Below are 22,170 nucleotides of genomic sequence, written 5' to 3' on the forward strand. Positions count from 1 at the left end.
AAGCACAACAGCTCTTCTTCCAGGCAGAATGTCCTCAGTTCCAGATTTGTTTCTGAGTATATGGTGTCAGAGGTCCAGTGCTCATACCTATTTTATGTTTTGAAGTAGGAAGACTTCAAAGAAAGGTCTTTGTAGTGCACAAGACCCTGCCTTTTCCTGGCCTGGCTCACGACACACTACTGGAGGGTATGCAAATCTTGTATGGGTGCAGGCACAGCCCTATTTAGGTGCAAGTGTCAGCTCTTCCCTCTCCCTCTCACTCAGGAAGACCCAGCAGCCTGGTGATGGGCGATCAGGATATGCAGGGCATGCCTCAGCTCCCTTTGTGTGGGACTGCCTGAAGGGAATGCATAAAGCCCAGTTGTCACCCAGCCCAGATGTGTATTCCAGAGACAGGAAGAGGCACAGAATGATTAAAGTAAGAAACAGTCAACTTTCTAAAAGTGTCATTTTCAGACCTGTAACTTAAAAACCGACTTGACTAAAATATGTGTTTTTAAATTGTGAGTCCAGAGACACCAATTTTACTTTTCCTATATTTTCCCATTTGGAACTTACACTCGAAGTGTTACAAGACAGCTTCAGTGCTAATATATGTGAGAGACAGTCCTTGTTTTAGTGACATATTAATTCAGCAGTTTTTCACTAACAAGACATGTACAACACAAAGCATGTGTCCTACCTCTTAAATACACTGCTTCCTGCCAATGGGACTACCTAAGGCCTCCCCTAGGGGTGCCTTATTTGTCATACAATAGGAAGATTTCTGCCTGGTAAGCTTGCCAATCCCGAAATGGCAGATTGAAACTGCACACACAGGCTCTGCAGTGGTAGACCCGAGACATGTTTGAAAGGGCTTCTCGTGTAGGTGACAAAATCAGTGCTGCAGTCCCACTAGTAGCATTTAATTTACTGGTCCTGGGCAGGCACGGTCCGTGCAGGGCGTTATACCGGGGCAGTGACGTCGAGCGGGGGAGGGTCAGGCTGTGGGGTTGTAAAATGCGGGATATGGACCATTACAGGTAAGTACCGAAAAAAACATTTTTTTTTAATTTGTTGCCCGCGCTGTATCAAATTTGAGATGCAGCGCAGGTAACGAAATTCGTTTTATTTATTTTATTCGGTACTTACCTGTAATGGTCCATATCCCGCATTTTACAACCCCCCACCGTGACCCTCCCCCGCCTGACGTCACCGCCCCGCTATAACGCCCTGCACGGGCCGTGCTTGGTCCTGGGCACATATAGTACACTGTACCAGGGACTTATCAGTAAATCACATATGCCAATTATGGAGAAACCAAATACCATTACATTTTAGACACAGAGCACGTGCACTTTAGCACTGATCAGCAGTAAAAGAAAAAGTGCACAGAGTCCTAAAGCCAGCAAAAACAAAGTTCAGCACACAGTCAAAACAGGAGATCAGAAAGCAAAACTTAAGGGGAAACCACACCTAAAGATGCAAAGTCTAACAGAGGCTCACTTGTCAATAGTAGATGTTGGGTGTAGGTGAAGGAGTTTCTCCATGGAGTCAAAAGAAATAAATGTTAGCTAGTGATTCTCACATGTGTAAATATAAACCTTTGTAAACATAACCATGTAACAACCGTGCATATCAAAAGGAGTAGGAACTTATTTAACCATCTTGAAAGATCTTTAGACCTTGCGGTGGGCAATGGAAAGCACAATATAATGGCATATTTAAGATTAGATGTACTCAACTTAATTCCATAAGTAAATATAATATGTCGATTTGCACAGGTCCAAATTGCACTCGCCTCATATTGCGGTTCTGGATTTAGTAAGCCCTATCAAGCAAGTATAGAGTGCAAGCTAGGTTTGGAAAAATAGCTGTTAGATGAATTTATTTATTTATTTATTAAGCTTATTAAGCGCGACAGCTACCCAAAAAGTGTCCCGGCGCTGGACAGGCAAAGTGCTAAGTAGCCTAACGTTTCAACAGTGAACAGCGTTATTGATTGAATCAGTGTGTAGAAACAAATAAAGTTTATGGAACATGGAGCATGAAGAAAGCAAAGTCCATGCAGCTAATGCCTATGCAGGATCGGTAAAGGTACACCAAAGGACATGCATAACTGAGTTTTCAAAACACCCCACTATCAAACACTACGCCTGATTCCCAAAGATTTTGCTGTAACTTAGTGTTGTAGTACTCCTTCCCTACACCTGAATTCTAGGAGTTAATCCAACAATACTCCACGCTTACATTTGCAATTTAAGGCTACGCTGGGAGTACTACAAGGGTAAGTAACACAGGCCTATACTAAAATATTTGCAAATCCGTCCCTCTCCTCTCTATATTGTATTTGGAGCACGACATGAATTGAATCTGTCTCAAGGAAGCTTGCACACAACATATGCTAAATATCTGGTAGCACTCAGAGCCACTGATAAGGGTGCAGCTTTTGGACCAGATACAAATAGGGCAATATCAAACCAAAGAAATGAAACATTAAGGACAACATGAGAAACCTTCAATAAGTGACATATCATTCTAATATAAAGGCACTCTGCAATATTCAATCTAATACAGCAGGAAATTGTGCAGCATTCCCTTAAAGGCAACACAATGTCAGATTCAGATTTTTAGCTCGAAGTTAAACTAACTAGAACTGCCTGGCATGCAAATATATTAACAGCATATGTGGACTTCACTTTGGATCTGAAGATTACAGAACAAAATGAAAAAGAAAACAGAATGGGGCAGTGGTATATCATACTGGCATGGCAGGACACAATGCATGGCCTCCTGGGCATGTCCAAGTGATATAATTTGTAATGTCACTTGTGATGTCATGGGGCATCCTAAGTAGGGAGTGGGAGTTAATTTAGTATAGTTAATGATACCGTCCAACAGAACTAGTTCATATGAGATGCTGATTTTTCCCCCATATATTTCTTATAGTATAATAGGCCGCAGTTAAGGCCTGTATTAGTCATTACAGATCCTCTCCCCAAGTTATATATAGGCCAGAGTCGCAGGTGAGGGATTGTGATGTATTAGAGCATTCCTTCCACTGAGGGTAGACGTTTCTAATTTAAACAGGAACAAGCCTAAAGACAAAATATAACATTTTAGAGCAGAAGACTTTTACAAGCTATAGCGTGTTCTCTGCCGTTACATTGTCTACAGTAGCAGCCCCATAATCCCACAATTCTAATATATTTATGAATATTTTTACTACAAAATTATTGTGGGAGGATTGGCAGTGGGACCTAGATTGTTGTCAGAGAGTGGAAGAAACGGTATATAAAAGCAGGGGGGTTCGAAAAAATGGAAGAAAATGTGGGGGCCACGGCGCAAATACAGAGAGGCGGGTGCCCAGGTGGAGATATAGTCTAATTATATGGATGAAAGACACTTATGATTCCCTGATGTGTAACGCCTGAATGATGTCTGTATTGTTCCCTAATGTGCTATTTGTACATGGCATTGTACCATTTGGTCTTACAAGCATTGTTAAAATAAAAAGATTTCCCCCCAAAAATTATTGGCTTAATGCAGAAGCATCCACAGAGCATGTGATTTTCTAAAAAAATGAAAGCCTCTAAGCAAAGTGTGAGTGTTAGCATTAAAATCTGCGCAGATGGCGGGGACCTGTGTGTTGGTGTTTATACTGAGTTCATCCGTGCTTCACTGTTTAATAAATGAGGTGATTCATGTCAGAGAGCCAAGATCTCCATCCCAACTTGATATTTGAAAAGTTTATTTTCGGCTGCGCGCGTTTGGCAGGGAGGGCTTGCGTTTGTTGGTAGCTCCAGCCTGAACCGCTCTTTCTCTGCCTGTAGTGAATTAATGATGTGAATGTCTAAGCAGCCGTCAGATTCATAAATCACGTGAAATGAGTGGGGTAATACACAGAAGTCTTTTCCTTTTGTTTAGCCATTTATCATTTCGTGTGCACATTAATAAACAGAGCTCCCCTGAGGTAAGCGGCTGGAAGACACATTTTTCTTCCTAATTTTCTTCAATTGTAGTCAGTAGATCACAGGTGGGGAGTGAAGGCCTATGTCGCAGGCAGTTATGGGTTTGTCGCTGCCCGTCTTTGTCGATAAATAATTTGGTTCTTGTTGCGGCCGGCCTTTGACCATGTTCTCTTTGCTTGACAGGTTCCAGGTTCCCCAGTCCTCGGTTGTCAGCCAGGCCAAGTCGAAAACGGACCCTCTCCATATCGCCTCTCTCCGATCACAGTTTCGACCTCCAGACGATGATTCGGACATCTCCAAACTCCCTGGTCACTCTTCTCAATTCCTCTCGCAGCAGCTCCTCGGCCAGTGGCTCCTACGGCCACTTATCGGCAAGTGCGATCAGGTAGGCTTTTGGATAATTTGCAACCATTTTTAAAACAATGTTACATTTCATGGGGAAAATAAAACCTTTTGGCAGATGATTACTTGGCAAATGTTTAATGGTTGCAGGTCATGTTCTCCATCAAAAAAACAGTTATTGATAAAAATCATTTTTACAACATAAACATTCCTTCTGCCCTGTCCCATTTATTGTGCTTCTCATTGGTTTGATTCATAGGGGTATTAGCAGTGGACCATCTTGTAGGGGTGGGCGGAATTTGCATAATCGCGAAACGGTATAAAATCTCAGCGAACACGCAGAAATTCTGCGAACAAGCGGAATTGCTTGTTCGCAATGTTTTTTACTGTTTGCAATCACTGCCTGCGTGCTTGGGCTGAAATATCTCGCAAACACGCACTTGAGAACGTGAACAAGCAAAAAATTTCGCGAAGTCGCGGAACGCAGAATTTTGGGAAATTTCGTCTTCTCCGTGGAACGCAAAATTACCCAAATTCCGCAAATTCCGCGAGCGGAACGGAATTTACCGCCCAGGCCTACCATCTTGTCCCCGTTTGTGTTTTTCATTTTATTACACTTTTCCCTGCAACCAACCACTCCTTTGTAATGCAATGCAGCAGAAAAAAAACAATTTTAAGATTGCCCTCCGAAACTACAGTATAATGTCTTTAATCAAAAAAAGGGAAACAATGACATTTAAAAAAAAGTTTTAATGTCAGCGTATCGTAATTTTGGAGGTATGCTTTAATCAGAAAATATCATGGACAGTTTCAGTTTTAATCGAGATAAAAAAAAAACAATCTTGACCAAAATCAACATATGTGATAATATTGCTTCTGAGTATAATTGTAGGATATTAGAAGTCACTGAGGAGTTTGACCTACTTGGCTGTCAGTGGTAGCCGGTATAAAAAATAAGGTAATCGAAGCATTGTCCGGGCGAGTGCGAAAGCACCTAAATGAGTATTTTATTGTTCGATACAAGGCTAGTTGAATCTTCAACTGATACAAATCGCTTGTTCCAAGATGCGTGAAACATGTTAAGAGGGCACATCTGTGGTGATGTTGGCTTAATCAAATAATTAGCTGCCTGAAAAGAAAGATTTGTTTTTTTTCAATGTATACTAAAATATAGATTGTCCAACTAATTGCTAGCCTGCACCTATCTCAAGTTCTGTTGGTTATCACTCCAAATAATTGATTGACGTGCCTGCTGAACCTTCATTTCGAGAAAGAAAATCATTTCACAATCCACATGACAATAAAGTGCTACCATGCATCTGTCACAAGGTTTGTATGGTGCTTGGGTACCAATACTGGTGCGAGCACTAAAAATACAACTGTCCAATTCACACGCTATAAGGACTCTTAAATCTGAAGTGACTTGCAGTTTTCTTTTCATGTACGGTGGATGGCATTGTAATAATTTACCAGAAGGTCTCTCGCCCCCTTTCAATGGGTGCATCATGCTTCGTCTTATAACATCTGGGTTCAGATGTGCGGAGAAATGTGGAGAGTAATGAACAGTGTGTAATAAACTATACTAAACTAGTAACATGTGGCAAATGTTTATTCAGTCTCTTTACTGGGGTACCAAGCACACAAAATCAGTTATTAATGCAATCTCGTCTCTTATCATCAGTATATTAATGCAACCCCTACTCTTTGTCTTCAATTTGATTAAACTTTTCCCATTACAGGGCTTTGATAGAACCAGGAACAACAAATCAATGAAGAGTAATATATCTAACTTGTTCTCATTTTGGATCCAAACTGGCAGGGTTGTTGTCCTTAATAAAAACTGGTCACAAATGAGCTTTCTCTATAAAGTTCCTAATAAGGGTAGAGTGGTTTCATATTACATGATGGCATGCAATGTTGAAACACAAAGCCACACTTGACACTGGTTTAGATATTCATTAAGAGGCAATTCAAAAACCTACCCTTCTAACTGGGGCCTTGAATTCTTCACTTGTTTGTACCAAAGTAGGGATGAACTTCTGTCCTTGTTGGGCTCTTAGCAAAATAAGGTCTGTACCCCATATCCATCCAGGAATTCCTGAGTTTATCACGTTAATCACCTTCAGCATCAGTGATTATTGTCATCTGTTATATAAGCAGGAAGACCGAGAAAGTCAAGGAAGATAACACCACTGCTTGGATGATTGCTTTCTTCCCCTTAGTATGAAGAAGGGGAAGGATTTCCCAGAGAGGCTTAGCATAGCAAAAGAAGGGGCAGAGGTCTGTGATATATGAGAACAGAATGTGAAAGGTGTGCCAAAGAGATTGTGGACAGTGGAAGGAGGAGGCTGTAAGGAGCCTTTTTAAGGTGGCCACTACCATGAGGACAAAATGGTTGGGGTACCTCCAACCAGTGAGAGTTCAGTTTTATCTGAATTAATTTTGAGGCAGGTGGTCACACTGGAAAGACAGTGTTTGAAGCCACTAGTACTGTTGGTCTTTGAGTTGCTGGCTAGCCTAAGAAGAATTTGAGTATTATCTGTTTAGGATATGAGCTGGAGACCGTGAGGTTTATTTAGTTGGCCCACAAGGATGTTATGTTATGTTAACAATCTTTTGTAGAGCGCACGTACACCCAGAGGTTTCATGGCGCTAACTAGCAGATGCCCGAGCGATCGGAAGATTATACATGGGCCTGAGTGAATAGCCAGGTTTTGAACTGTCTCCTGAAAATCAGGAGATTAGTGCAGGAGCGGATTTCCAAGGGAAGGGAATTCCAGAATCTGGAAGCTAGAGTCGCGAACCTGCGTCCGCCCTGGCGTTGGAGCTTAAAAGAAGGAGTGGCCAGTAGATGAAGATTGGCGGACCGGAGATTGCGAGAAGGGACGTACCTAGGCAACAGGTTATTGATGAATTGGGGACTGCGGGCGCGAAGAGACTTGAAAATGATGCAGGCCGTTTTGAATGCTACTCCTTGGGAGATAGGGAGCCAATGGAGTTTTTTTAACAGGGGTCTTGCTGATTGCCAACGTGGCTGTTGATGGATCAATCTAGCGGCTTGATTTTGAACCAGTTGGAGACGTTTACTGAGAAAAAGAGGAAGGCCTAAGTATATGGAGTTAGCATAATCCAGGGGTGACAGTACTAAAGCTATCACCACCTGGATCAGGGCCGACTGGGTCAGCATCCGACTGATCTTCCTGATCCTCAATATGAAAAAATGGGGCTTAAGGAAGGGCTTTCAGGGACACCACATGAAAAAGGTTTGAATGTGGAACAAAAAGGGGGAGGCGAACAGCCTGTGAACAGTTGGATATGAACAAAGTAAACCAGGCCAAAGCAGTGCCAGAGATCTGTTGGAGAGGATGAATCACTAGAGAACGGGACACAATGCCGAAGGCAGATGATAAGGAAAGTAGAATCAGGGCTGCATTTCCACCTTGATTTAAGATCACGCGAAGGTCACCAGCAACTTCAAGAAGAGCAGCTTCCATGTTGTAGAAGAGATAAAAAAACAAATTGAGAAAGACCCAAAAGAGAGTGGGATTCCAAGGATGAATAGAGGAGGTCATTGAGGTAAGGCAGAGAATAAGTAAAACGGCATGATAATTAATAAAGACAGATGGGTCCACAGAGGATTTTTTTTAGAAGGGAGACCTTGAGAGCTGACCTCTAATCAGAGGGAAAAGTAGTATAAAAAATAAAGGCATTGCAATGTTGCTTAAGCAAGAGCAGAATAGTATTGGTCATGTTACTGGTGATGGAGTTGCAAGGATTTAGTGGACATTTAGGCTTGAGAAAGGGAAGCAGAGTAGCTAGAGCATTAGTGCAAGACGAGAGTTCATGGCGAGATGAGTGAGGGAAGAAATGGGTGAGGGAGGAGTAAGTGCGACATAGGTAGGGATGGGAGTAATCACAGGACATGGGGCAAGTGATGAGTGAGGGAAGAACACAGAAGGCAGATAAGCAGTGGAAGCATTAGTGTAATTGGCAATGATATCAGAGATTTTGCTCATGAAAAATTCAGAGAGAAGCTCTTAAAATTGCCCCGAAGGAGGAAATGAGAGATTCTTACATTGTGGGGAGGATAAGATCACTGTCGTTGAACAAAATGTACTAAGCAGTCCTGCTAGCTTTACTAATACATCTACACAGAAGCATGGACTGACAAAAGACATTAAAAACGGTAGATGTATAAGCTAGAAACCTCCTGAAGGGCACTGCAGCTGTGCCATCTTCAAATGTTAAGCCATATCCTTAAACAGCAATTTGAGCGGAGATAATATGCCTGCTTCCTACACGTCATTCAATCCTAGACCTCAGTCTCATTATTTTACTATTCATTCTGTTTCATAAGGTAGTTGTGGAAGTGTTTTTTCAACCTAAGCGAAAGACCCTGATTTATGCCTTAAACATGTCAAGCCTCTGTTGTGTAATCCACACCTTGTAGGGTACAATAAATGTGGCTCATCTGCAGTTTGCAGGGGCTTAGTTGGCTCCCACCTCCTTTTCTGTAAGCACATGACCTCATCCCATGGAAGTATGCTATCCTTGTCCAGGGTTTGGGGCATACATGCCAAGTGCTGCCTCTACTTATCGCACAGAAAATATGTTCTGACACTTTCTATTCAGGGCATGTATTAGTAAACTCAGCTTCCCAACTCTCTTTTGCCTCTTGGCTAAGTGTACCTTCTCATGCCATACATTAAAACTAGTTTGGGGTTTTAGAATATTTCGTTTCGAAGCTTGAATTTTTTCTGGATTCACGTTCGGTGCATTATTCAGCCATCTAGTGGTTGTGTCCACAATTGTGCCTTCTTTCTTTGTGTTAATTGAATGCCAATTCACTTAAAAATTAGGAATAGATTGAGGATTGACTGCTCGGCAACTATGATAAGAAACATACTATTTGCTTTTTTTCTCATACACGTTTTACAAGTTGAAACCGTGTATTAATTGAAAAACAAAAGGCGATGCTGAAATCCACCCAGATGTGCACGTCAGTTCCTGTGTTTAAAAAAACATTGTTGGTGTAAGCTTTGTGTGCCTTTTTAACTCTAACATTATCACTTTTATGGTTCTTCTTTGCTTGGTGGAGTACCTTAACCTGCTACGTGCTGGGTATTCCTTTGTGTATTTCTGCTATTCGATTATAGACTCCAGTTGTAACCCCAGCTTGTTCTGTAAAGTCAGAGCTGTCCTTCTCCAAGAAACATGGTTCTTTTGTCAAGCTCAACCAACAGATGTTAGCAGTTATTTGAGTGTGCTGGTGATTGCCCCCATACATCCAGGATGAAGCACTCTACCTTTTGCCCCATGCAGCTTACATATGATCGACCTGACCTCAGAGCCCTCCAGGCCTCTAGTGGCGATGCCAGCCTCTTCACGCAAATTTGCATACCCCTCTTTTCTTCATTTCGAAGTATGTCTCACGCTAGTCTTCAGCTGTACGAACGGTGTGTAAGAAATAAGCAGCGTTAACTACACGCCCAGGGGAGAAAGGGCCTGAGTTGGAAAGGAAGAGAAACTGGAAACAATTTCCCTGACTTTGAATGCCAGCTGTTTTATGGTACATTCGCCAGCTGTGACATGAAACTAGATGACCTTGGTAGTCGGACAGCCTAGCCGCAAAGTTTGTCTTTGATTGCCATGTCTGTTTTTCTTAAAGTCAGTTACAACTTGATACGCCAATCCAATTGCGTTCCAGCTCAGCCCCTTCCTGTAGCGTTCTGTGAGACTGCTAGAGGAAACTTTTCGCTTCTAATTTTTGCGGCCGGTTGAAAGATACTGGGGCTGATGCACACTGCTTTTTTCATATGTTAAGTGTAACCTATTTCTTGAATTAGTCTTAGTGTGTGCATGTGTTCATTATGGGGAGCGTACAGACTATGAAACATGCTTAATGCATGCTTGATTCGAACATATGTAGGTTGCACAACACATGTTATCCTTAAATACACACAGATCAGAATTTGAATAAGACAAGTGGGCATTGCCACGGAGAATGTCGAAGGAGCGGCAGGGGACATCGAATAGAAATTAAGTCAACACCCAAAGAGTTTCATCTTTGTTGGTATTCATAAGGACATTGCAATGCACTTGGCACTTCTGCACCAGCACCTAACCTATATCCGAAAGTTCCAATTGTAAATGGTGGAAAGGTTTTTGGAAAGTGTCCCAAACTGTGCATTTTCAGTGTCTTCCCGTAGTACTGGAAGACATTTACATTTTATTGTAAAAAAGTTTAGAGAAAAGCAAAAAAGTTTAGTTGTAAACCACTAGTTTCTATACAATATGTACAGGGCACAGTGTGCAATACAATTAGTTTGCACACAGTTGATGAATCAAATGTATGTCAGAAATGTATTAATGTATGTTACTATTACACATAAATGATACATGATTTACACATGTTCAGAAAGTAGATATATGTAAAAGTCACAAAGCGTTTAAATTAGCATCATGCTTAGAAATTAAATTGGAATCTCATGTTTGTGTGTGTGTGTGTGCATGCATCTACGTAGGTTTGTGTCTAAGTGTAGGTATTATTTATTTGTCATGAGTGGTGCTAGGTTTTTACTGAAAAACTTTTAGGAATTTTGCTGTCAAGCCCTCCAGCCAGCGTGCCATCCTTTTTGACAAGGACTACCCTCTTTGCCGTCGCCTTTTATAAATGTAGCGCTGTGTTAACCAGTCATCATGCAAGTATTCAGTACATTGTGTTTGTGGACACTGCAGGAGTAGACTATTTCTATTTTTATGTACATAATGTCTCCATGAAATAGTCGTTACCTGGCTTATGACATGATGTTGTGCAAGAAATTTACACATTACGCAAGACAGGCTGCAGGAAGATAGAGAAAATGACATTATTTAGCATAGTAGAGGTGATGTTTGTGTAAAATGCATCACTTATTGTCCCTCACAGATAAAAGGTTCTTGCTCCTCTGAACATCTCTTATTGACTACATGTCCCGTTTAGAGTACTTATGCTTCCAACCCCCCAGACTGCGCTTTCTCCACCTGTTTGACACACCGGGGTAAGGGAGAGTTTCCCCTCAAACGCCCTCTGGGGGCTGGTAGCGTTAATTCACCCTGTGGTTAGCCCCCCTTCTTGCACTTTTGCAGCTAAGGAAGTTCTCCTAGAGATCCCCTCATCCTCCCGCTGCCCTTCTCCTTTCCATCCCAGTTTGTTTCCTAGTTTAATTCCTCAAACAGGCATGTTCCAACAAGAAAACAAACAGCGGTGTCTACCCCTTTGGCTCTCCTGGTCTTTTTTACCGGGAGCAAATTAGCAAACCATGGGCCTTCTCCTTACCTGGGACTTGGTGAAACTTTAATGTTTTACCTGCATATCCTTTTGTATGTGTTACTACTGCTTTGCTGATGCCTATTGGTTGCTCTTTCATTTGCAAATGTGTTGTAATGCTTATTAAAACACAATAAGCAGATCTAAAGTTAAAAAAAAATGCAAGAGTGATTTAACAGATTCACCACACTACAGCAAATTGAGTTAGTGTAGGTAGGAAAGTTTTCAGGTTCACTTGTGAACCAAATAGCTGCATAGGAGCATTAGAAAAAAGGCACATATGCCTCTGACAATCTGGCACGATCAACATTTGTCAGGGCCCTCGAACAGTGAAACAGAAAATGGACTCCAACAGATTCAATAAGACTTAAAGTATCCAAATCTTAGCTCAACACACACCAGAGATGAGGCTCCTTGGTGGCTGGTATAAGTTCATGACAATTAAAACTAATGAACTCAGTTCATGACCTAACATTTTCCCAAGCAAATAGCCGTGGTCCTGATTCACACAAAGTTTGGAAGAAATTTAAACTATGTATAATTTGAATTATGATGCACAAAATCTGGTTCTGCAGATTTTCATGTGCACAAATGTCCCTTACTACTGTGTAAATCTCACAGGATGTGCATGTTTTTCTCACCCGTGACACCTATGTCTTCCCAGGGGTGTGATCATTACATATTATGGCAACACACACAAGAACAAATTCATAAGTTAAGATGGATTCACAAACACCTGCATACCTTTCTCTGCCTTGCCCGAACTTTTAAAGTTAAGCCTAAATCAACCCAGCTTAAGCAGTTGTTATGTATTTCCAAGTCACACTTGCTTATAGAAAAAAACAATGTGCTTCAGTCCTTAAGCAACAAACTAAACTCAAATATTCTGTTATATGAACACCGAACATATGCATGTATTATTTGCTGTCAGATGCTTCATTCTTATTGAGACCCTGGAAAAAGTGCCATTGGGTCATACCATATCCTACCTAATTTAACCTTGCATGTTTTAAGGTCTTCAATTGCATTCACCAAAATGTGAAACATGCCTGTGAGGTAGTAGTGGTATTTGGTCTCTTTTGACTTACAGTATGAACAGCAGAGACCTAGAGGAGGAAAGTCCTGGTAATCCTGTTCCAATCCATAGTTGTACAGTTCACTGAGCATTGGCTCTAATAGCTCACAACTGAGCGAGCGCGCTGAGCTCTGGCATTGCCGAATCAGATTGCTTCATAGGCAAGCTTAAACATACTGAGTAAATTGCCTATGAGGATTTTCAATCACGGTTTATGTGTGCAGAGGAACACCTTCCATACCATTAAGGAATGTTTTAGAGGACATCGGCTTAACATAATATTGTCTTCACAACAGCCCAGATCCATTCCCTGCTTTATATGATTCGCTAGAATAAACATTGTGCACGATAAATAGCCAAGTGTATCTGCCACATTTGAATTCGCACGTGATTTCTCTTTCAGTAGCCTTTGCTTTCGTTTTATATTATGCTTTTGAAATGGTTTGTCAACTCTGTTCAGAACCTGTCAATACTCGCATTTCTCGTACTGTAAGGTAGGCCATTTCTGTACTCACTGTTTTGTGTCTTCTGCTTGCAAGCAAGTTTACTGCCTCTTCGCTCTAAAGACATTGGTTCTCAAGTCAGGAAATGTGTGAATGAATCTTCCACAGCAGAGAAGGTGGGGGCAGGGGGGGAGAGTTTCAGGATTTGAACTCCTTTAACATAACATTAAGTTAGTTGTTTTAGATATGTTTAATACTTCTATGGCATATGACAGTGTTCTTGTTTCCAAACTGGGGAGAGCGAAGAACCACATAGTTATGTCCTGTATTCTAATGTTTTCTTAGGCTGCTCTCGATACCACTTCAGTATCAAAAAAGACATAAGAGATTCAAAAATTGTCCTAGACCAGAAATACATTTAAAATGCCTTAACAATTTTCTAGGGATGTTAAAAATGCGTTACTGTGTTGGATTGTGGCACCACTTTGAAAGATAGTTTCATGACTTGTAAATCTATCTTTAACATTAAATGATTGTTCTGAGGAGATCTGGAGGGGCCTAGTTGTTTTAAATTCCCTAAATTCCAAAAGTATGCAAATGATATTATGCAGCTTCTCACGCAGTGATACAGCACTGTTAGTTCCATCTTACATAACCAGTGACCCCTGATAACAGTGGACATTATCAGCTGCGCTGCCTTTTTGAGCAACACTTGACCTCTCGGTCTTCACATTGCTCCCCTCTCCACCGGTGCAGCAGTCGCCTTGGGTCCCTATTAATGCGTCTGGTCTTCTCTGTTCTGTTACTCCCTGCAGCATCAAGTCACCTCCCCCTGCTGTCAGGGGTAACGCTTAGTTCATCGCCTTAGGTAGTCCCTCTCCCTAGGCTTTAGCGTCTCCTAAGTTAGTTTATTTATTTAAATGTAGGTTGTTATTATAGTGTATTATTGTTTAATTTGGGTTCTTACTGTTGTTTTGGGCACTTGTTATCGGGGTAATCTTTTTACTGGGGTTGGTTGCACTTCCCCGTTTATTGATCACTTGCCTTTCCCGCCGCTCGATCACCTCGTAGCCCTGCCTTGTCCCATAGGCTCCAGTTCCCGCAGGCCTTTTCCCACTCCTCGCCATCCCGGCTAGCACCTGCCAGGACTTTTTATGGTGGATGCTGCATGGCAGCACCACCAGCACGCCGAAGGTTCTCCAATGACAAGCCTGTCTGTGTCCATCCACGCCTGGACTGTGCCCATCGCCAGAATCTTGGCCCACTGATATTGCCATCACAACACTCAATGGCTACAAGTTGAAGCACTGCGACCACACCAACAACCACAGAGGTGGCATTGCCATTGTACACAAGAAATCCATCATCTGCACTACCGCAGAAGATGAAACCAAGCTGATCATGGAATTCCTGAACTTCCAACACCATACCAACAACAAAACCAACATCAGAGGCACCCTCGCATACAGACTGCCTGGACCACATACTGGCCTCACCGACGCCATCACAGAATTCATCACCCAACTCCCCATCGAATCCGAACTCTACTTTTTCCTGGGAGACCTCAATTTCCACTTGGACGTCCCCACCAACACCAACTCTACTGACCTGGAATGAATGAACAACATCAGCTTCACACAGCTGGTCTCAGACCCCACGCACAGAGCAGGACAAACCCTGGACACCATCTTCACATCCAACAACAGAGTCAGATACAGCCGCACTTCTGAACTCATCTGGTCCGATCAGTCCAGTCACCACAACACCCTCTTCCGCAGCTGGACCAATGTCACGCAGCACCAATGGACCGACGCCCTCAGCAGCTCCCAGTCTGACGTCCCCACAAGCCTGGATCAAGCAGTAGAGATCTTCAGCGCATGTATCACCAGAGTGGCTGACAAAGTTGCTCCCACCAAACCCACCAGAACACACAGACCCCACCAAACCAGCCTGTTGGTACACCCTGGAACTCAGCACAGCGAAAAGAAAGATGCAAACAACTGGAAATAATATTGTGCACCAGCAGAAACAACATCGACCATGCCACTTTCAAGTCCGCCCTTATCAGCTACCATCACCAACTCAAAGTCACAAAAAAGGAGGCCCTAAAACACTGCATCGAGGCCTGCGCCAACCTGACCAAAGAACTCTTCACCATCATCAGAGAGTTCACCTGCTCCCCGGCCACCGAAAGCTTGATCCCCACTACACTACACAGGAGCTCTGCCACACCCTGGCAGACTACGTCCATAACAAGATTGCCACCATCTACAGAAATGTTGATACCCAGTCCACCAACCTCCTCAGCATCAACATCCTCACTCCCATGAATACAGCTGATGACCACTGACTCACCTCATGGGAACAACTCAGTACACCAGGAACTACAGCCACTTAGAGCACCCACCGACCCATGCCCTCACAGAATCTTCAGCCTCAGAAGTGCTGAGATCAGTTACCAGCTTACCACCATCCTCAACACCTCCATCACCACAGCCACCTTTTACAATGCATGGAAACAGGCAGCGCTCAGACCCCTTCTCAAGAAACACACTACAAAACCCACGGATCTCCAGACTACCGCCCAATCTCACTACTCCCATTTCCGGCCAAAATCCTGGAAAAGGCCATCAGCTTCCAACTCACAGAACACTTGTAGAGAAACAACCTACTCCACCCCTCCCAATCAACTGTCAGAGCCAAACACAGTCAAAGACAGCCCTGATCGCCGCAACGGACAGCATCCACACTACTTGAGAGAGGAGAATCAGCCGCCCTTATCCTTCTCAACCTCCCCCCAGCCTTCAACACATTATCCCACCACACACTCATCTGCCGATTACACCAGATCGGAATCAAAGAAGAGGCTCTCAGATGGATAACATCACTCCTCAAGGGGTGCACCCAGAGCCGCCTCCTCCCTCCTTTCACATCACAGCCCAAGAGCACTATCTGCGGCGTCCTCAAGGTTCATCATTCAGACCTCAGTCCTACCCTCTTCAACATCTACATGACACCGTTAGCAGACATCGGCAGACCCCACGAAATCAACATCATCTCCTATGCCGAAGACCCTCAGCTCGTCCTCTCGCTTTCAGCAGACCCCACCACAACGAAAGCCAACTTCCACAACTGCATGAGGAGCGTCTCAGCCTGAATGAAGGACAACTGTCTGAAGCTAAACGTGGACAAGACTGAAATGCTGATCTTCGGCAGACACACCACTCTCTGGAACAACACCTGGTGGCCATCCAACTCAGCCCTGCACCCACTCCGAAAGACCATGCTCACAACCTCTGCATCATCCTGGACAGCGGACTCACCAACAAATGACATGTCAATGCTGTCTCCTCAGCCTGTTTCCTCACACTCCTCATGCTCCAAAGAATTTTAAAATGTATACCCATCTACACCAGGAAAGCAGTGACGCAGACCCTCATCACCAGCCGGCTCGACTGCGGCAACGCAGTCTATGCACGAACCAAGAGCGAACTCAAGAGAAGAATCCAGACAACCCAGAACACAGCAGACAGACTGATCCCCCTACCCAAAAGGACCACTGACTCCCTATACAGAATAGATCATGACCCACAACTACAAAGCCTTCCATGACCAAGGACCTGCATACATGAACCACAACTGAACTTCCACCAACTACCAAGAAACCTCCACTCTGCCCACCTCACCCGTGCCCAGACACTGCGCATCTGTCGATGCAGCATCGGAGGAAGTTGCTTCTCCCACTTCGCTGCCAAATCCTGGAACTCTGTCCCTCTCCACCTCCGAATCACACCATCATTGACAGACTTCAGGAAGGGACTCAAGACTTGGCTCTTCAAATGAACTCCCCAGCACAGTGCCTGGATACCCCCATAGGTATTACGCCATGCTATGCAAGAACAGTTTGATTGATTGAGTGACCAGCTACTTAAAATAACTAAGAGTTTAATTTAGAGTTAAGCGGGCAAGGTATTCCATCACAAATTTGACAGAGTTCCCTGTCTGGCAAATGCTTGGTCCACCTGCCCGACTGCAAGTCGAGAGGACTATCAGCTTTTCGTCAGTGTGCTCCCAGTGGCTCCGTCTGTGGAAAGCTTACTCATAAGCCACTGAACTCTACAACCTTGTATTCCACTGCACTCTATGGCACTCTACTCCGCACCAATCTACACCACTGCACTCTAAGCCACTCTACACCACTCTACCCTGCACCACTGCACTCTATTCCACACCACTGCTTTCTATGCCACTGTATTCTATGCCACTGCAATTAATGCTTCTCTATCTGCACCGCTCTACTCTGCACGACTGCAGTCTATGCCACTGCACTCTACTGTGCACCACTCTAATCTACAACACTGCATTTTATGATGCTGCATTGTATGCTGCAGAGTTCTATGCTGCTGCAATCTGCGCCAATATATTCTGTAACCCACTGTATGCCAATGCACTCTACTCTACGCTACTGCACTGTGCCCCACTGCTCTCAATGCCACCCTACACAGTGCACTCTACACAAATGCACTCTCAGCCACTCTACACAATAGCACTCTATGACATTCTACTCTGCAACTGCACTCTTTGCCATCGAACTCTGTTTCACTCTACTTTACACCACTGCACTCTATGCCACTACTCTACTCTGCACCACTCTATCCCACTCTACTTTGCACCACTCTACGCCATTCTACTCTACACCACTCTTCGCCACTGCACTCTATGCCCCTCTACTCTGCACCGATGCACTCTGCTCCTCTCTACTCTGCTCCACTCTACTATACACTGTACAACTGCACTCTGTACTACTGCACTCTACATCACTGTACTCTACTATGCAGAACTATAATCTGTGCAGGTTCATTCTACGACGTGGATTGTACACCGCTGAATTTTATGCCGCTACACTCTACGCGACTGCACTCTGCAACATTCTACTCCGGTGCACTCTACACCAGTTCACTGTACTCAACACCACTCCACTGTACGCCACACAACTGCACTCTATACCACTCCAATACAGGACACTCAGTGCCAATCCACTCTACAAAACTCTACTCTAGTGGTAGTGGGATTATTTTGCTCTCTCTCTATTGTGGAAGATGACTTGTCCCGCCCTTGGTCCCTCATAAGCTTCCTCTTTCTTGCTGAGGAAATAGGGAAAGGAGAGGAAAGTGCATAAAATAAACAGGACTCTTAGAGCCCTCTTCCGTTCTATGGTGCCACTGCCTTTATGAGCCCTAAATCCAGGGCTAACAAGAGCAGTACCAGGGTTACCATAGAGAAAGCCAGAACTAGCCGTTTCATAACGTGCGTCCCCTTGGACTTCCATTAGGTTCTGTTTCAGCAGTAATAGGTCACCTTAGCATGCTTGGAATAATATATTTTTAATGCACAATAAAACTGAATAAATAGTGAATTACACCATTATTTTGTTTTATATTAAAAAGTAGAATTTTAATTCTAATCTACTTAACACCTAGTCACAGTTTTATACGTATTCACCAGAAGAGAAAAAAGCACTACATCATTGTGTTCTTTGATAAATGGCTTGTACATTGAAGAATAAATTGAACAAACTGCCATGGAGCTCAGCGAACATGAAATCAGCTATTAGAGGAAAGCTTGTGAACAAATTCTGAGCCTGATATGCATCTTGTGATTAATGCCCTATCAATCATCCTCTGCGGCTACCTGAGGTGAGTTGCGCTGTAATCACTCATGGCTGCTTACTGGAGCACTGGCAGGGACTATCGGGCTGCAATAACTGAATATTATTCCTGACTCTCGCGGAGAACAATTACTGTCCCCATCGTTGCGCCTAGTTTGCGTTAGCAAGAAGATACAACGTGAAATGAGAAGAGCTCTCGTCAACGGCGGTGGGTATTCTCTTGGGGTATTTCTAATGACATTCTTCCCTGAATGTCACAACTATTGCAACGCAAGGCTTTCGTTAGCCGTAAAAGCATGTTATCACACCGAGCACTTCGCTGCCTGGGTTTATCTTTGACCCAAGGAAGCAAAATCCACCCGCATCCTTGCTTCATCAAGCCTCAAAATTCACTAAGGTTTCGGATCCTCCTCGTACTCAGAAATTTACATTTTTCCACATAATGTGCTTAACGGCGGAGCTAATTAAGATGGGAGGTTGCGTATGCCTGGAAATGTAAATTTGCCGCTGCACGAATATTTTAATTTTTGTGCAGAATTAAGAAACAGCACGTGGATGCAGTTGTCTGCTAAATTATTCCAAAAGAAGGGGAGATCATTGAACACCATTGTTTTCAAGCACAATGCCGGAAAGGACTGTGAGAACATCTTACAATTTTCACGCGAGGATTTCTCTATGAACAATTCATTTCTGAAGTATGGCATAAAGAAGGGCTTGGCACTGCCTACTGCTAAAGAGGTCTTTAGGATGTAATGCAATTTCCTCAGAAGTCACTGTTGCCCAGGAACAGTGGCTGCGTAATGAAGTGATGACAGGTATTAGCATGCATAATGGCCTCTAATAGACATTTAATGTCGTCTAACTGGGGGCGGGAGGAGCGCTTTCCCATTGGAATATTTCTCAGTTGACGCTCATTGATCACCAATTTCAGAGGAGAGAGGTTAATCCATCAGGCTCGGTAACCAAACGGCACTGATGGAAATTCTTTAAGTGACATAGCGGATGTGCCAAGCCCTCCATCTTAACAAACAAATGAGTGATATGACAAGCATGGTGTTCAAAACACATTTAGCCAATTGATTTTCTCTCCTCTGTAATAAGATCTAGAGAAATATGAAGGAGCTTAGCCGGAGTCTAGATTAAAGGAGTCCCTTCAGCCTCAAGATAACACATGCTGCAGAGGCTACAGTAACTAACCATATAAACCATAAACCATAGATCAAGCACACTCATGTTGTTCATATTTTGCTCAAATATGCAGTTAAAGTAAATAAATTAAAGGATGAGCTGTTTTTCACTATCTTCATAAAACTGATGTTGGTTGTGTTATTGCATTTTTAGTCATACCTAGTATGGTATTTGGGAGTAGAGATTTTAGCTGCATCATTATTGCTGTCTGGTGTTATATTTACCTTTAAAGAGTGGTTTCTCACATACAATCAAAAACTGACCGCACCATTACTGTCAGTAACATCCCTACTGCCTCTCATTTGTGGTCATGTTTTGTCCAAATGCAGCCCTCTGAGCTTCGCCTACCCTCACACCCCGGTATCTCTCCAGCAAATGCACCAGCATCTCCTGTCCAGGCAGCAAAGCATCGGCTCGGCGTTTGGGCACAGCCCCCCTCTCATCCATCCTGCCCCAGCGTTTCCTACCCAGAGACCGATCCCCGGCCTCCCGAGTGTCCTGAACCCAGTCCAGGTCAGCAGCGGTCCTTCCGAGTCCACGCAGGTGAGAGCTAATGATCCACACCTTTGCAGCTTGTTAATTTCATTTTAGAAGCACATTGTCACCTTGGTGATTCATCACCTCAATCGCTGTAAAATCCTGTACAGCACTGGTACAGCTGAAGCATTTGCAATCCTTCTTTGTCACAGATCGCAAGAGTCCGCCCTTAGTTCCTGATTGGCCAAAAGTTCTGTGAGACGTAAATGGTAGCCAAGCTGCCTCTGCCATATCACACAGCTCAGTTCGGGCAAAGTGGGCCACAGGGGAATATGTTGGATTTATTGAAAATGAAATGAATAACTCCTTCATCAAACACATGTGAATGCGGCTTACGCATAAAATGTTTAAAGGCTGCCCAGGTTTTTATTTCATTATAATTTATGCTGAGAATGTTTATAAGACATGGACAATGCATTCCCTGTATAGAAGTCTGCCTCTAATTTCCTTATTACAGGTGACTTGTTACTTACGTCTCTTGTATGACATAACTGCTGTACTATAATGAGTTTGTTTCTGTTGTTATAATGCCTTCTGCCAGCAGCCAAGGGGAAAGGCAGGTCACAGAGCGTATACTTAACAGCTGCAGGTTAAGCAACGAAAAGGAAAACTTGCTTTTTAATCTGCTCTGTTTTTCTAACTGTAAAGTGATCCTTTATGGCTACACATTTTTGTTTTGCAGTCTTCAGTTAAATATATTAAAGACTGAATTTCTCTGCATGTGTCGACATATTCTGACCTACAGCGTTTTTTTTAAAATCTGACTTGTATGAAGTTGGTTGTGATATAATTTTACTACAAAAAACAATTGGTTTTTGGTGTGCTTAATTGTGCACTCCAAGTTCTACTTTCATGCTTCATATCTGCAAAATCCTTTCATATGAAAAAGCAATGCACCAAGGATATTTCTGTTTTTGGGAAGGGTGATGTTATTGCCATGTATTTTAAGAAATAATGTGCCCCCGCTATACATTATAGGAAAGAATCCCTGTTTTATGGTATTTCTTTTGTTAACATTTCTGTATGTATTTATCCATATTTATTTCCTGCTCATTCTTTCTCTATCCGTTTTTGTTTAGTGTTTAGTATAACAACTAGGCTGCAATGGGCATATTTCCACATCTGTTCAACTGATAAATGTATACTGAGATTTGAATACATACATGATTCAGCTATACACAGTATAATACAGTCATCTGAAAAAACATTTGCATTGCAGAACAACATAAAAAGCTATATGTCTGCACTTTTTTAAGATTAATTTGGGATTTTTTTTCTTTTTTAACTCCCCTGCCTGTCAATCTGAAAACCTACTGGCCGGCACTAGAGATTGACAGTAGTGAGAATCATCCACAAAGACCTTATTTTCAGGGCCGGACTGGGAACCACAACCGGCCCTGGCAAAGTGCTCGCCCCCCCTCCCCACTTTGGGGGGGGGGTTGGAGGTGCCGCCGAGCTTTTTGCCGGGGCCGGTTTTTGGCCGATTTTGCAGCTATGCTGCAAAAATGGCCCTGTAACCAAAACTGCCCCCAGGGGCCCAAAACCGGCCCCCACCCATGCGGCGCACCAGAGGATTGCCCGGTGCCCGCTATGGCCAGTCCGACCCTGCCTATTTTCCATATTTTGCAAGGCTATTGCAAGTCACAGCAGCATTCCAT

General features: G+C 43.3%; 1 protein-coding gene across 1 annotated transcript in view; it reads left to right on the forward strand.

The window, feature by feature from the left end:
* The window catches only part of GLI3 (GLI family zinc finger 3), a 408,823-nt gene that overhangs the window by 301,825 nt on the left and 84,828 nt on the right, over positions 1-22,170 (forward strand). Inside the window, exons 7-8 of the mRNA XM_078688198.1 lie at positions 4,134-4,335; positions 20,305-20,518. Of these exons, the coding sequence (XP_078544324.1) occupies positions 4,134-4,335; positions 20,305-20,518 (416 nt within the window). The remainder of the gene's footprint in view (positions 1-4,133; positions 4,336-20,304; positions 20,519-22,170) is intronic.

Source organism: Lissotriton helveticus, chromosome 4_1 (genome assembly GCF_964261635.1).
Source record: "Lissotriton helveticus chromosome 4_1, aLisHel1.1, whole genome shotgun sequence".
NCBI lineage: Eukaryota > Metazoa > Chordata > Amphibia > Caudata > Salamandridae > Lissotriton > Lissotriton helveticus.